The sequence below is a fragment of the Mus caroli genome, unplaced genomic scaffold (genome assembly GCF_978045245.1).
Source record: "Mus caroli unplaced genomic scaffold, Mus_caroli_1 scaffold_3, whole genome shotgun sequence".
NCBI classification, from domain to species: Eukaryota; Metazoa; Chordata; class Mammalia; order Rodentia; family Muridae; genus Mus; species Mus caroli.
The window spans coordinates 30001032-30015372 of NW_028227258.1; the positions used below are offsets into that span (position 1 = coordinate 30001032).

A 14341-nucleotide genomic window follows, 5' to 3' on the forward strand; every position below is an offset into this window, starting at 1 on the left:
TGGCTAGAAATGTCTTAGATCAAGGTTGAGGGTAGCTGTGGTCTGAGTATAAGCATACATACGTGGATATTGGCAACATGGTCATCTTGCCAACAAGAGTGGCCGCTGGGCATGGTAGCAGATGCTCAGTCTCAGAGGCAAGTCAGGGAGTGCTGAACTAGACGACGAGTCTCGTCTATAGAAGCTCCCAAACAGGCCAGCTGAGACTATGTAGTGAGACCCTGCCTCAAAACAAAAACAAGCCTGCTGTGCTGGTGCATGCCTTTAATCTCAGGGGCAGCTGGATCTCTTGAGTTCTAGGCCAGCCTGTCTAATCAGACCAGCCATAGCTACAAGGTGGGACATTGTCTCAAAAAAAAAAGGAAACAAAACAACCAGAAAAAGAAAGAAAGAAAGAAAGAAAGAAAGAAAGAAAGAAAGAAAGAAAGAAAGAAAGAAAGAAAGAAAGAGAAAAGAAAAGAGAGAGAGAGAAACAAAGAAGCCACATTGATAAAATGGGTTTTCTCCTAAGGAGATAACCTTGCCAGCCTTGGGCTTCTGGCCAGGTTTACAGTTCCTTCAGACAGAACAAGATGAGACCAAATCGGAAGTGTTTGCTTACCCTGGAAAGCCTCATGTCAGTGTTTCCATGGGTATATCTTGCCTAGAAGGCCTGTACTGTAGCATGCAGAGTCCCACCCTGGGTAAGACCACAGCAGCCAACCTAATGCCTTCTGGCAATGTGAAAGCTGGCCAGCTGGACGTTTGCTGGGTAATTCCAGTTTGGCTTTTCTATGTCCTGCAACCACAGTGTGCTGAGTCTTCACTAGTGCCTTACCATTTAGTTGTAGTAGACAACCAAGGACGTTGGGAATAGCTTGTATTGTTTTGGGGGACTCTGGAGCTTTCTTGATGAATAACATGTAGGGAAATATCTCATGCCTGGCATCAAAGTTTTCTTTAATAAATCATGTTTTCTGGAAGCAGCAGTGTCCAATTAAATTCCTTCTTGTATTTTTTAAATTGCCTTACAAAGCAATTTTATGTGTTTCTATATGACTTTTTCATACATGCTTAGTTTTGGTTAACTCATCCTCTGACAGTCTTCCTTTCTCCTATCCTCCTTGCACCTACCCCCTTTCTTTTAAGTCAAAGTCTTGGTATATATCCTTGGCTGGCCTGGAACTCAAAGCATCCATCCATATGGGGTTATAGGCAAGAAGAGGGCATCCTGTCCCCTGGGACTCGAGGTCCAGACAGCTGTGAATTGACATGTGGGTTCTGGGAATCAAATCCAGGTTCTCTTGGACGAGTAGCCAGTGCTTATAACTGCTGAGCCATCTTTTCAGCCCCTGTGTCATAGTTGGTTAAGGAATACTGACTTGGGAGCCAACAGTTATATGGTTTCATAGATTCTAGTCAAGCTATCTGTTAGGCTTTCATTGTCTCAAGACGCGGTTGAATTTGAAGGATGCTAGCATATTCATGTGTTTATTGGCCGTGGTTTCGCTTTGGCTGTCTATTCCTTACCACATGGCTTTCCTTCCTTGTCTGTGTTACAGGGTCATTCGGGTCTGAGTTATCAGGGGAGGGAGCACTAGAGTTAAGACTGTGCTAATGCAGGAAGTAGTTTCTCAGCACCTTTGCTCCTGCTCATGGAGATGAGTCCTGATCCAAGGTGGGGGAAGATGGACTCCTCGAGGGTTTGAGAGCAGGGGTGCGGCCTCACTAGGGATGGTTTTGGAGTCTGGCTACATGATGCCTGTGACAATATGTATCTTTGACAGTGTGGTGGGGTTGTGGAGAAAAAGATTAATGGGGCCAGCATTTAGATGGGAGCTATTTATGCATCATCTCTTAGTACAATGTTGTAATGTTTTTCAGGCCCCGCACAGAGTCCAATGCAAGTTCCATCTGGGTATGGGCTGCCTCATCAGAGCTATATGGTCCCTTCAGGACATTACTCTCAAGGACCTGGGAAAATGACCTCCTTGCCATTGGATAGCCAGTGTGATAGTTACTACTCTCGTCCATATACAGTACCAACACAAAATGCGGGGACTCCCAGCTCGGCAAACCAACCAGGAACCCAGCAGATGTATGGCAGAGGTCCTTCCGCCCCTCACATGGGGGGCTCCACGCCCGGATCTTTCCAAGGAGTTCCAGCATCAGCATCCCATTCCTATCCGAGTGCCTCCCAGCCCTACTCCTCTGTTGGGAATCGCTACAGTAGTCCTGCCCCGCACTCTGCCAGTGCTTCTGTTGCTTCTCAGGGATATCCCTCTACCTGTAGTCATTATCCCATCTCCACTGTGTCCAATGTCGTGTATCCCAACGTTTCCTACCCCTCGCTGCCTGCCAGTGAGCCATACGGGCAGATGTTTACCTCTCAGAGTGCTCCTCCGCCTGCCAGGCCACTTACAGAGTCATACTCTGGCCCCAGCACAGCTCTTACCTACCCCTCGAGACCTCCACCTCCACCTTCGCAGCAGCAGCAGCAGCAGCAGAGTCATTCAGGATATAGTTCTCTACCATGGTCAGGTCCAGCCCTTCCTCCAGCCCAAGACAGCCTCATCCGAAACCAAATGGGATCCTTGGCTACAGCAAACAGCCACCCAACTAATAATGGTAAGTTGAGTATGAAATTCACCAGAACAGGACTGACAGTCTGAACATTAGAGTCTTGCTAACAGTGGTATTTCCTGATGGGAATCCTGGAGATTTGCTCACTGTTGCACTGTATCTGCTTAGGTCTCTGTGGTATTTTACTGAGTCTCCCCAAACCCTTGCTGTATCCTCATTCATAGTTAGCTCCTCAATGGTCTGTTTGAAGAGCCTGCTTCCATGCCCTGACAGTGTTTGTTGATGTCTTTTATGCCTCTGCATTACTCGTCCCTAACATGGTTTGGACAGCTTGGACACGAAAATTCTATTTTGATGATGTTTCTTGTTGGTCATTATTTCTGTTCATACTAGCTCCACTATTATTTAAAAAAAAAAAAAATGGTCAGAATCATTATCCCGCCTTCCTAAACTGTGCTTCCTGGAGATAAAGGCTGCTTTCTTATTCTTAAATGAGTGCACTAGGATGAAGAAGGGGAAGTAATGTCATGTGACTCCTTGATAGTTAAGTCTGTTACTTAAACCTTTGTAATTTTACTTATATAAGGTATGCATAGTACGTATGATAAAATATAAGTGTATGTGTGTGTGTGTGTGTGTGTGTGTGTGTGTGTGTGTGTGTGTATCTGCCAAGCCAGGAGATGCCACTGTGTATCTATATTTTAAGTGTTCTGTTTTCATGGAATATTCTTACTCACTTTGAAGTTGTGAACTTGAATCTAATGATGTGCTCTTGAAGGGAATGAAAATGTTTGCACAGCACTGGGTGGTGGCGGCGCCCACCTTTAATCCCAGCACTAGGGAGGCAGAGGCAGGCAGATATCCGAGTTTGAGACCAGCCTGGTCTGTAGAGCAAGTTCCACGACAGCCAGAGATACACAGAGAAGCCCTGTCTTCAAAGAAACAAACAGAAAACAAAAGGAAAAGAAAATGTGCATCCAAAACGGTACCTGATGAAGCTGTGGTAGTGTGCGTTCTGGGTGTTGCATTTAGATTATAACTATCCCTGCTGTCAGATGTCGCCGGCAGTAAGGATAGTCAGGACAGTTAGAGTATTTCACGTTTTAATTAGAATTTATAGTAGTACTGAACTGTACACTTGCATTAATAGGCAAATACTGTGATGACATGGAGAAAAGACCTTCAGTCCAGCTTGCAGACAAGAGTCAGCCTTGGGGTTTTAGGTGATTGCGTTAAGGAGTCCAGTGTGTTTGCAGTGCCGTGGTTAGTTGTTAACTTAGACTGAAGTTTTCATCAGTTTATCCCGTTTCAAAACTGTCTCTGTAGAGGATGAATCTCTAGTCTTGTTAAATACTCTAGTAGAAATGATGGTCAACAGATGAGAACAGAAACCTTTTCTTTTTTTTAAAGTTTAAAGTGACAGACCACAGTTACCTCAGAGAAGTGTGATGATAGAAGACAGCACTTGCCTCAGATTGGTTGGTATAGTTTGAAGGGAAAAGAAGACTCACAGGTGTTCACGACTCCAGCTTGAATAGCTTGAACAGGGGCACAGAACTAGCTAAGAATCGGTCTCCTAGCAGGTCCTAGAGAATTTCATGTCCTAAAAGATAAGGGCTACCTTGTCTGTCATTTTTTTGTTCTTTCGTTTTCCTTATTTCTTTTAGAGAGAAAGACAGACAGAGATGGAGACTGACTGGTGTACTGGAACTTACTCTGTACTAGGTTGGCCTCACATAGAGATCAACCTGCCTCTACCAAGTACCAGAATTAAAGATGTGTGCCACCACATCCAGAAAAGATTATTTTTTATGCATATGAGTGTTTGCATGCATGTATGTTTATGTGCATGCCTGTTGCCTATGGAGGTCAGAAGAAAGTATTCACTTACAGAGAACTGAGACACTGTGTGGGTGCTGGAAACTGAGCCTAAATCCTCTGCAAGAGCAGCAAGTGCTCTTAGCAGCTGAGCCATCCCTTTAGCTGCACTGGACTTACCTCTGTAGAAGGCAGATTTTCACTGAGTAGCTCCTGCTGCCCGTGAATCTCAGAGATCTGCCTGCTTCTGCCTCCTGAATGCTGGGGTTAAAGGTGTGTGCATCCACGCCTATAGTATTCTTTTAAGGCTATAAACTACATACACGTCAGGCATTTGTTTTACATTGTGGCAGTTTACACGTTTTTGCTTCTGTCCCATTCCCTTTATGTAAAGGGCAGCCTCTCTGTTGGCATGCTCCTCGGATCCTTAGTGTTGGTAGATCTACCCACTACCCATTAGCTGTTTGAGCGCAATCATGCCAGGGCTGGTTCTGGGGTAAGGAGATAATTGTGATAACAAGATAGATTCTTATAGTTCAAGCTTGTAGTCCACTTGAGGCAACAGACATCTGCCGGACACCAACAAATGCAGACCTGCTGTGTCAGTGACAAGAAGTGGAGGTACAGTCCTTGGAGCACTTGTGGTGGGCACAGTGGCCTATTTTGGACTCAGGGGAGTTTTCTCTCATGAAATGATATTTTTAGCTGCAATCTGAAGGATGGATTTCTCAAGAATAAATTGTGGCCAAAATAAATATTTAGATCTTTTAAATTTAAAATATTTAAAAAGGCAAAACTTAAAAATTCTTCAGAGGAAATAGACTATCTCCAGAACTTTGGAGTGACCAAATTTTATAAAGAAAGCCCACACAGTGCTCATACTAGCCATAAAGGGCGAACATGAAAACCTCAAGTAATGTCTAATGAAAAAGTTTTTATCTTTGACATGCAGTATAAAATGAAACAAACTAGAAAGTAGGAGGGGAAACGATATTTTTCTAGGCTACACAAATACATATACAAATTGATGTGAAAAAAGATCATAACTAAGAGAAAACTGTAGTTGTCATAGATGATATAAAGCAATCAGAGGAAACCCAGAATATCTACTAGAGCAATAAAAATGAGAAACTCTGCCAATACTACAGGTTCAGTGAAGTGTCTAAGAGAAGCTGCAACAGCACAGGGTAAACTGAGGCAGGTGGCTGTAGAGTTGGCAGTGGTCTGAGCACTAATGGCACCCAGCATTGGTCTCTGCAGATAGCAGCAGGTGATTAAAAGGAGACAAGAAGGAGGCAGAAACCAGAGCTGATTGTGACTGGTATGCTGCCACTGATGGTGGCTGGCAGTTAGAGAAAAGAAAGGATAAAAATCTTCCGGTAGTACTATGTCCAATTTTCTGAGGAACCGCCAGACTGATTTCCAGAGTGGTTGTACAAGCTTGCAATCCCACCAGCAATGGAGGAATGTTCCTCTTTCTCCACATCCTCGCCAGCATCTGCTGTCACCTGAATTTTTGATCTTAGCCATTCTGACTGGTGTGAGGTGGAATCTCAAGGTTGTTTTGATTTGCATTTCCCTGATGGTTAAGGATGTTGAAATTTTTTTTCAGGTACTTCTCTGCCATTCGTTATTCCTCAGGTGAGAATTCTTTGTTTAGCTCTGTACCCCAGTTTTTAATGGGGTTATTTGAATTTCTGGAGTCCAGCTTCTTGAGTTCTTTGTGTATATTGGATATTAGTCCCCTATCAGATTTAGGATTGGTAAAAATCCTTTCCCAATCTGTTGGTGGCCTTTTTGTCTTATTGACAGTGTCTTTTCAGAAAATTGGACATAGTACTACCAGAAGATCCAGCAATACTTCTCCTGGGCATATACCCAGAAGATGTTCCAATTGGTAATAAGGACACATGCTCCACTATGTTCATAGCAGCCTTATTTATAATAGCCAAAAGCTGGAAAGAACCCAGATGTCCCTCAACAGAGGAATGGATACAGAAAATGTGGTACATTTACACAATGGAGTACTACTCAGCTATTAAAAACAATGAATTTATGAAATTCTTGGGCAAATGGATGGATCTGGAGGATATCATCTTGAATGAGGTAACCCACTCACAAAAGAAGTAACTTGATGTGCACTCACTGATAAGTGGATATTAGCCCGGAAACTTAGAATACCCAAGATACAATTTGTAAAACACAAGAAAATCAAGAAGAAGGAAGACCAACGTGTGGATACTTTATTCCTCCTTAGAACAGGGAACAAAACACCCATGGAAGGAGTTACAGAGACAAAGTTTGGAGCTAAGACGAAAGGATGGACTATCCAGAGACTGCCCCACCTGGGAATTCATCCCATAATCAGCCACCAAACCCAGACACTATTGCATATGCCAGCAAGATTTTGCTGAAAGGACCCTGATATAGCTGTCTCCTGTGAGGCTATGCCAGTGCCTGGCAAATACAGAAGTGGATGCTCACAGTCATCTATAGGATGGAACACAGGGCCCCCAATGGAGGAGCTAGAGAAAGTACCCAAGGAGCTGAAGGGGGTCTGCAACCCTATAGGTGGAACAACAATATGAACTAACCAGTACCCCCAGAGCTCGTGTCTCTAGCTGCATATGTAGCAGAGGATGGCTTAGTCAACCATCATTGGGAAGAGAGGCCCCTTGGTCTTGCAAACTTTATATGCCCCAGTATAGGGGAACACCAGGGCCAAGAAGTGGGAGTGGGTGTGTTGGGGAGCAGGGCAGGGGGAGGGTATAGGAAACTTTTTGGGATAGCATTTGAATTGTAAATAAAGAAAATATCTAATAAAAAAAGATAAAAATCACACACACACTGGATAAAGCAAAGCAGGCTCCAACCCTCTTTATTTTTTCTCTTTGCCCTTTTATACCTCCTAGGGCAAAGCTCTCTATGTAAGAAGAAGAGCTACCTCATTGGAAAACAGATAAACTTGTTACATAAGAGGGAGCTGCAGAAGGACTACTGATTGCATGTTTTTCTATTAACATTTGTACCTAACTAAACACTTTTTAATCTTCTTTCATTCCACAAGTTCATTATAAGTTCAAAGCAGTAGTTTTATCTATTATTTCAGTTCTTTGTGAGTTCAAAGCAGTTGTTTTATAGATCTTTTTTCCATATGTTCATTGTAAGTCCAGAGCAAGAGTTTTTTTTTTTGTCATGGGTTAACAAGGTTTTTACCAAGAAACAGGTCACCTATCTTACACCTTATTTTTGAAATCTTGTCTAGTTAAACTAGCTAATCGTCCATTCTTTGTTCTTACACTCATGATAGAACTGCCCACTTCTTGTTTATGACTCACTTATCATGGTGCACACTGTGGAACTAATCTAGCATGAATGTTTTCCTTGGTTATCGATTTGTTCCTAGCCTCATTTTCTTCCTAGTGTAATCCACGTGTTTCTAAATGCGTGGGAGTGCCTGCCTTTGACTCCCTCTCTAACCCATACAGCCTTTGCTATTTTGTAGGAGGAGGTATCGTCTACTTTTGATTCTAATTTTAAGCTTTCTTTCTACTATCATTAGGTCTTTAAGATCACCTTCAGTGATTTTCACTACTATGAATTATAGATACTGCATCCTAGAAGTCTATCCTATTATAGTCATACCTGTAGGGCATGTGGGACCTTGTTACCAGACAGGCATAAGAATGGTAAGGTTGAATGAGCTCAACCCTGGGAGTCTCAGAATTGAGAATGGCATGAGTGAAGCTATTCCCTACCTGCCTCTCCCTGCTTTGGCACCCCACTGAGGACCATGTGCGCTGCGGCATGTAGCATGAACACTGGAGCTCTCCAGGCTAATGAGGCATCTAAATAGGCCTGATGAGATTCCCTTCCTGGGCATTCCTTCCCACAAAAGGTATTTAATCCCTGGTTAGCCCTGCATCCACATCCACCATTAAATAAGCCAGTATGAACAAGCAAGGACCATGTCTTCATTAAGGATTGCTGCAGGGAAGGCCTTCATCTTAAAGAGCTGTGCCTAAACTCCCGAGGAAGGTCTTTTCACTTCTAGCCTCCTGGTACTTAGAACTCTGAGTCAGGCCAGGTTCTGCCAGCACTGGGGACCCTGTTCCTAACTCCCAGCTTTATGCTGGCAGAACCAGGGTACCCAGAAGACTGGGAGTCATAGCCTTCGACCCGGACCCCTGCTGGTTTCCTTCTGGTGTGGAGAAGGAAAACACAGCCTTGACTGCCCGTTTTGTGGCATTCCATGACTGTCCCATTTTGCAGCATGCCAGCAGCACTCGGGCACTCCAGCAGACAAGCAGGGCGCGGTAGGGCAGATGCTTTGTTACATTTGAAATAGGGCATCTACTTAAAAGCAGCAGTCAGGAAGTGGCTATTAACAGTACAAGATGAGAGGTTCCCTTTGCTAGTGGCCCCTGGGCACAGCACTCTGAGCTGGGACAACTTGTTACCACTACTAACCACCCCCTGGGAAAGTCACTGTCCAGTGAATACCGGTAATTGATTGTTGAGATTTGTGAAAACTTTGGTCTTGTCCTGGTGAGGCCGCCTGGTTTAATTTTTGGATGAGACCTGTTTCCCCTCCCCCTTGTCTCACCTGACTGGGTTTCCATTTCTTTTCTCTATATGTTACAGCTGCCCCATTTATTCTTTTGCAGTTTTTCAAAACTGCAAACCTCTTTTTTTTAATTCCAACACACGTCACTTCGTCATCCAAGGTCTGCCGGCTACCATCTATTTCTTCTAGAAGTCTCACACCCTTCCCTAAATACCTACTCTAAGTAGAAAAGATGTTCAGTAATATGCTCATTAAAATCTACAGAAAATGTCATTGCATAGCATAAACAGTGGTTATTCAGCTAAGATTAGGAATGACCAGTATGTAATACTTGATCTGTTATATCTGTTTATCATTATAAAAACTTCAGCAGTCTTTTGTATTTTAGTCTTTCAGTAGTTTAGGTATTTCTTGAGATTCAGGATAAAGTGGGTAGGTAACCAGAGTATAGGAGGGCCATGTACTGCCACTTACACTAGGATATAGGAAAGCCGTGAGCTGGAGGCCTTTAATGCCCCCCCCACCCCATTTTCACACTGTTAGTTAACATCCAATGAATCTGTTGGGGGGTAAATTGTGTCCCCTCCAGAAGTTCAGATACAAGGCACTAATAAGGTCCCAGGGCAGAACCTTATTACAGAGTGTGACTATTTGGAGATAGGGTCTTTAAGGAGACAATTACGTTCAAGTGAAGTCATTGAGTGGGCCCATTGCCGGCTCATACCCAATATGAATGGCATTTTTATAAGAAGTCTAGAATCCAGATGTACACAGAGGCCATAGGAAATGAAGAGGAAGATGGTCATTTACAGCTTCAGGAGAAACCACCAAGACAGCTTGTTCTTGGACCTCCATTTCCCATCACTGTGAGAAAGTAACTGTTGTTTTTATAAATACATAAATAAAGCAAGAGGAGGTGTGAGCTGATTTATAGAATTCAGAGACCTCCTTACCTGTACTCACTTTACCTTGGTCACCATTGTCTAGTACAGTAATTAATAGCATTGTACAGTAATTAATAGCATTGTACAGTAATTAATAGCAGAGATTGTTAGTTTGTAAAGAAAATCAGCGTTTCATTTTGTCTGAAAGATAATGACATCTTTGAAATCTTTTTTTTTTTTTTTTTTTTGGTTTTTTGAGACAGGGTTTCTCTGTATAGCTCTGGCTGTCCTGGAACTCACTTTGTAGACCAGGCTGGCCCCGAACTCAGAAATCCACCTGCCTCTGCCTCCCAAGTGCTGGGATTAAAGGCGTGTGCCACCACTGCCCGGCTTTTGAAATCTTTTAATAAAAGTTGTTATTACAAATTATTAAAACATTAGTGACTAGTTTTCCCACTTTGGGAGCCATGGTTTGTTTGGACTGCCTTCTTTCTAGCTACCAAACGGGTGTGATGGCACTGCAGCTTCTGTGGACATCAGAGCCATTGCATTTTGTTAGTAAGCTTGTTTTAACATGTTTCAAGTTTGTTGCTGTGGGTGAATGATTTCTTGTCTTCAGTTGCAGATTCTCTGTCTTGTCCTATTTCAGAAAATGTCCAACCTCCCAAGTCCAGCTCCGTAGTATCCACAGTTTTGCCAGGACCCTCATCAACAAGAATGCCACTTGCTCCAAGTCACCCAGTTGGGCCTGTACCCTCTGCTCCACCACCCCCAGAGCAAATGCAGACTAAAGGTATGTGAGGAGCTGCTCATTTTATGCATATGCACACTCATGTCTCAGTAGCTGATTTAAAAATGCCACAGTGTATAACCATAACTAACTGAAAACATGAAAAAAGTAATTTATAATTCAGACTCAATAATGACAGCTTAGTCTTGCATGTTAATTTATCATTTTTATTGTTGATTGGATACTATCTGGGATGTTAAATTTCCTTTCTTAAACCATTATAGACTTTTTTTTTAGGCTAAATCAACCATCACCGTCTTATTTAGTGAATCTTTGTGTCTTGTTTGGAGATTTTTGTGCTTGTCATTTGTTATCATCCACAATTTGGAGGGCTTGGGGTGAGAGATGTCATGGGAGTGTAACTTCTACATGTATCATTGACAGACCGTGCGGCTAATTTAATACTCTTGAATATGTCAGCGACAGAGCTGACATAGACTGGTTTGATCCTGTTTTCTCCATTATCCTGTCTTTCAGAAGTTTTCTTGGTTACTTTCCATATGGCAAAAATTCTAAAATCTTGATGTTTCTGGCTAATCTGTTTTCATTTATCAGACTTTGTATTTCCAACTCACTGGAACTGTTTTAAGGACCATACTTCATGTGCGTGACAGCCTCTAGCCTTGACTGTGGAAGCTCTTCTAGAACGTTCTTAATCTCAGGAGAGGCCCTGGAAATCCTTAGGCCGCTGTCCCTGCCTCTGGTGGTTGAGTGTTTATGTGGTCACTTGCTTGGATTAGGTGTTGTAAGTTTTCTTATTTGATTTGAAAAGAATCAGTGCCAAACTCTTTATCAGTTCCCAAAAGCCCGTGAAACTAGGAATAGAATCTAGTTCTTCTAAGTGTTTGCTTCAGAGGGCACAGTGGTCGGAAGACTTTGCTTATTGTGAACTTGAACACACCCCACACTCCCCCCCCCCCTTCTGTGTCTTATACTGATGATGTCTTCAGTTATCATTTTCCACTGCACTCTGACCCTAAACGAGCACAGTATTGCCTCCTGGCACATTTTAGACAGAGAAGAAACTCTTGCCATTTATGTAATGCTTACTATACTCAGAATAACTATATGTTTGTCTCATTAATCCCCATTTTAATGATATGGCATAAATCTCTGTTTGGCAAATTAAAGAAATAAGATTCATAGAGTTGAAGTAACTTGGCCCAGAGTACAGGTTAGTAAGTAGTAAAGTGAAAGGCGTCTAATTCAGAACCGTTATACATTCTTTCTATAAAATACAACTTTTATTGTTGGCTGTTGACTGCCTTTTGCTTTAACTAAGATCAGCTATTTGCATAAAAAAACAGAAAAATGTAATATTGCAGATGTGTAAATTTATAACCCATAATTATTCATTTGTTTTCTAAGTAGCAAATTGTTTTTGCCTTTGAGTAGATCTAGGGTATAGAATCTAATTGTTTACGTGAGTCAAGAAAACTGTTGTTGTACAAGTTGTAGCCTACACAAAATGGAGCTCTTGGAAGCTGTGGAGAGCTCCATCTTTATATAGTGTGCTGGGGCCACGTGACCACTACTGCTGTCTGCATCCTAAGCTCTGTGTCTGAAGACCTCATAAACCAGGGATTGAGAATTCCTAGGAAGCATCTGTACCGAACATACACAGACACTGTTATATCCTAAGTGACTCAGCAGAACGACTATTTATATAGAATAAGCTTATTAGGTATATATAGAGTCTAGAGAGAATTTAAAATATAGAGGAGAATATGCATAATTTATACACACATACCATTTTATAGAGGACTTGAGTGTACAGGGACTAAGCTAGGTGTGGTGGCACTTGTAGATTTTATTTTAGTATATGTGTGTGGTATGCACTGTGTATGCATGTTTCCTTGAGTGAGGGTGTGCATATGTGCACATGAGTGTGTAAGCCAGATAGACATTAACACTGGGTGTCTCTCAATAGCTTTCCACTTTAGTTTGAGGCAGCGTTTCTAGCTGACCGTGGAGCTTGGCTGTTTTCTGTAGTCTAGCTAACTAGCTCACCCTAGGGATCCCGTCTGTCTGTCTCCTTGAATGCTGGGATTCTAGGTGGCTGTTCACCTGCCTGGCTTTTCTGTGGCTCTGAGGACACAGACTCTGGTTCCCATGCTTGCACAAGTGCTTTATCAAACACTGAGCCATCATCCCAGCCTTCTTTTTATGCCCCCCAAAGAAGTTCTCAAAGGTAAAGATAAAAATGAAGGTAAAGGGGGTGGAATGTACTTGTGATCGATAGGTCTCAAACATGGCGGGCAGACTCTAGAGATGGTCATCTGGAAAAACACCTGGCAGTTCTAGAAAACATTCCCTTTTTTATTTTTGGTTTTGTAAGAGTTAGCTTACAGAGCCAGGTATGAAGGCACATTCATTGAATCCTTGTGCCCCAGCGGAAGAGAGAGTGCACTACATAGATAGTGGGAAGAAGACAGGGATCAGCCCCAGAAAGCCAAGCCAGCCTCAGCTGCACGTAAGGTTTGAAGCTAATCTGGATTACACGAGACCCTCTGAAAAACAAACCGATAATCATTTCAAATTAATTATACACAGCATGTTTTCAAAATACAGCAGTAACTAACATAGCTATTTTGTTCATGTCAGGTACCACATGCCTAACTAAGCATTAGACTTAATCCTTACAACAAGTATTTGAGATAGTAACTATCCCATCTTACAGATTAGTTAGTGAAAAGTGGGGAAGTTAGTTGTGAGGAGCAGCTAAAGTCCTATCCTGAGTGAATGTGTATTATTTAACATGAACATGTCCATGCCGAGACCCTAATGCCATACAGGCTCATGGGAAGTGGCAAAGCCTTCCCCTAGTCAGGCTCAGGGAAGTGGCAAAGCCTTCCCCTGGGTTGAGCATTAATGTTGACACTGTGTGCAGACAGCATTGATAGTAGCTTCCTCCGGCCAACCGCAGTTCTCTCTCTCCTGGATATTCACAGCCTGAGACTGCTCCCTTACAGGGACCTCTCCCCCAAGACTAGCTAGCCCCTCCTCCTTTATGCTGCACCTAGAAAACAGTGCTGAGTTCCGGGGTTGCTTAGTAAGTGCTCTCTGTCAGAGAGAGCAAAGCCCACCCGGTCTCAGCTTTTCTGTATGTGTGTCTGTCATTTCTTCAGTGTCTGTAGTTTCTTCATTCCCGCGTCACCCCAGTCAGGTTTCCAGTACCTAGCCTTGCTGGATGTGGCAAGTGGCGCCCTGTGAACAGAGACCCTGGACTGTGGGGAGCTTGCATCGGTCGGATGAGGGAACGCCCCCCAGAGAAGTTCGCAAATAAAGGTAAAGAGAAAGATAAAAATAAAGGTAAAGGGGGCGGGGTATAATTAATTGTGAGCGTTAGGTCTAAAACATGGCAGGCAGAATCTAGAGATGAACAGTCATGTTAATGCTCCAAAGGAGGCTTGGGGGAGCTGTGAAGCAGACAGAAAACATTCCCTCTCGAGCAGTTCTTAGGCTTACCCTCGGCTTCCCAAAGAGGGGCAAGGCATTGATTACTTGGGAAAGGAGAGGGAAAAGCTAAGGGATGCAGGGCTGAGCACCCAAGCCTATTCCCATTTCACTTACAGTTTTTGGAGTCTTACTGTATGTGAGTGCATAGATTCATGGTTCTTTCCTCAAAGGAAGGCAGGCTGTGTAGAGTTGGATCTGCAAAGGCAGTGAGGTAAATTGAATTCACAGGGCAGGCTTGCTCTGACTGCCTGATGCCCTGGA

At 43.0% G+C, this 14341-nt stretch overlaps 1 protein-coding gene across 4 annotated transcripts in view; it reads left to right on the forward strand.

Moving 5' to 3' along the window:
• The window catches only part of Sec24b (SEC24 homolog B, COPII component), a 79619-nt gene that overhangs the window by 18812 nt on the left and 46466 nt on the right, over window positions 1–14341 (forward strand). For 3 of the 4 annotated variants that reach the window (XM_085835524.1, XM_021158257.3, XM_029475011.2), the window contains exons 2-3: window positions 1864–2607; window positions 10481–10624. In XM_085835524.1, the coding sequence (XP_085691650.1) occupies window positions 1881–2607; window positions 10481–10624 (871 nt within the window). In that variant the 5' untranslated portion in view covers window positions 1864–1880. Of the gene's footprint in view, window positions 1–1863; window positions 2608–10480; window positions 10625–13783; window positions 13910–14341 lie in introns of all 4 variants that reach the window. The other variant, XM_029475010.2, reaches the window with a different exon arrangement.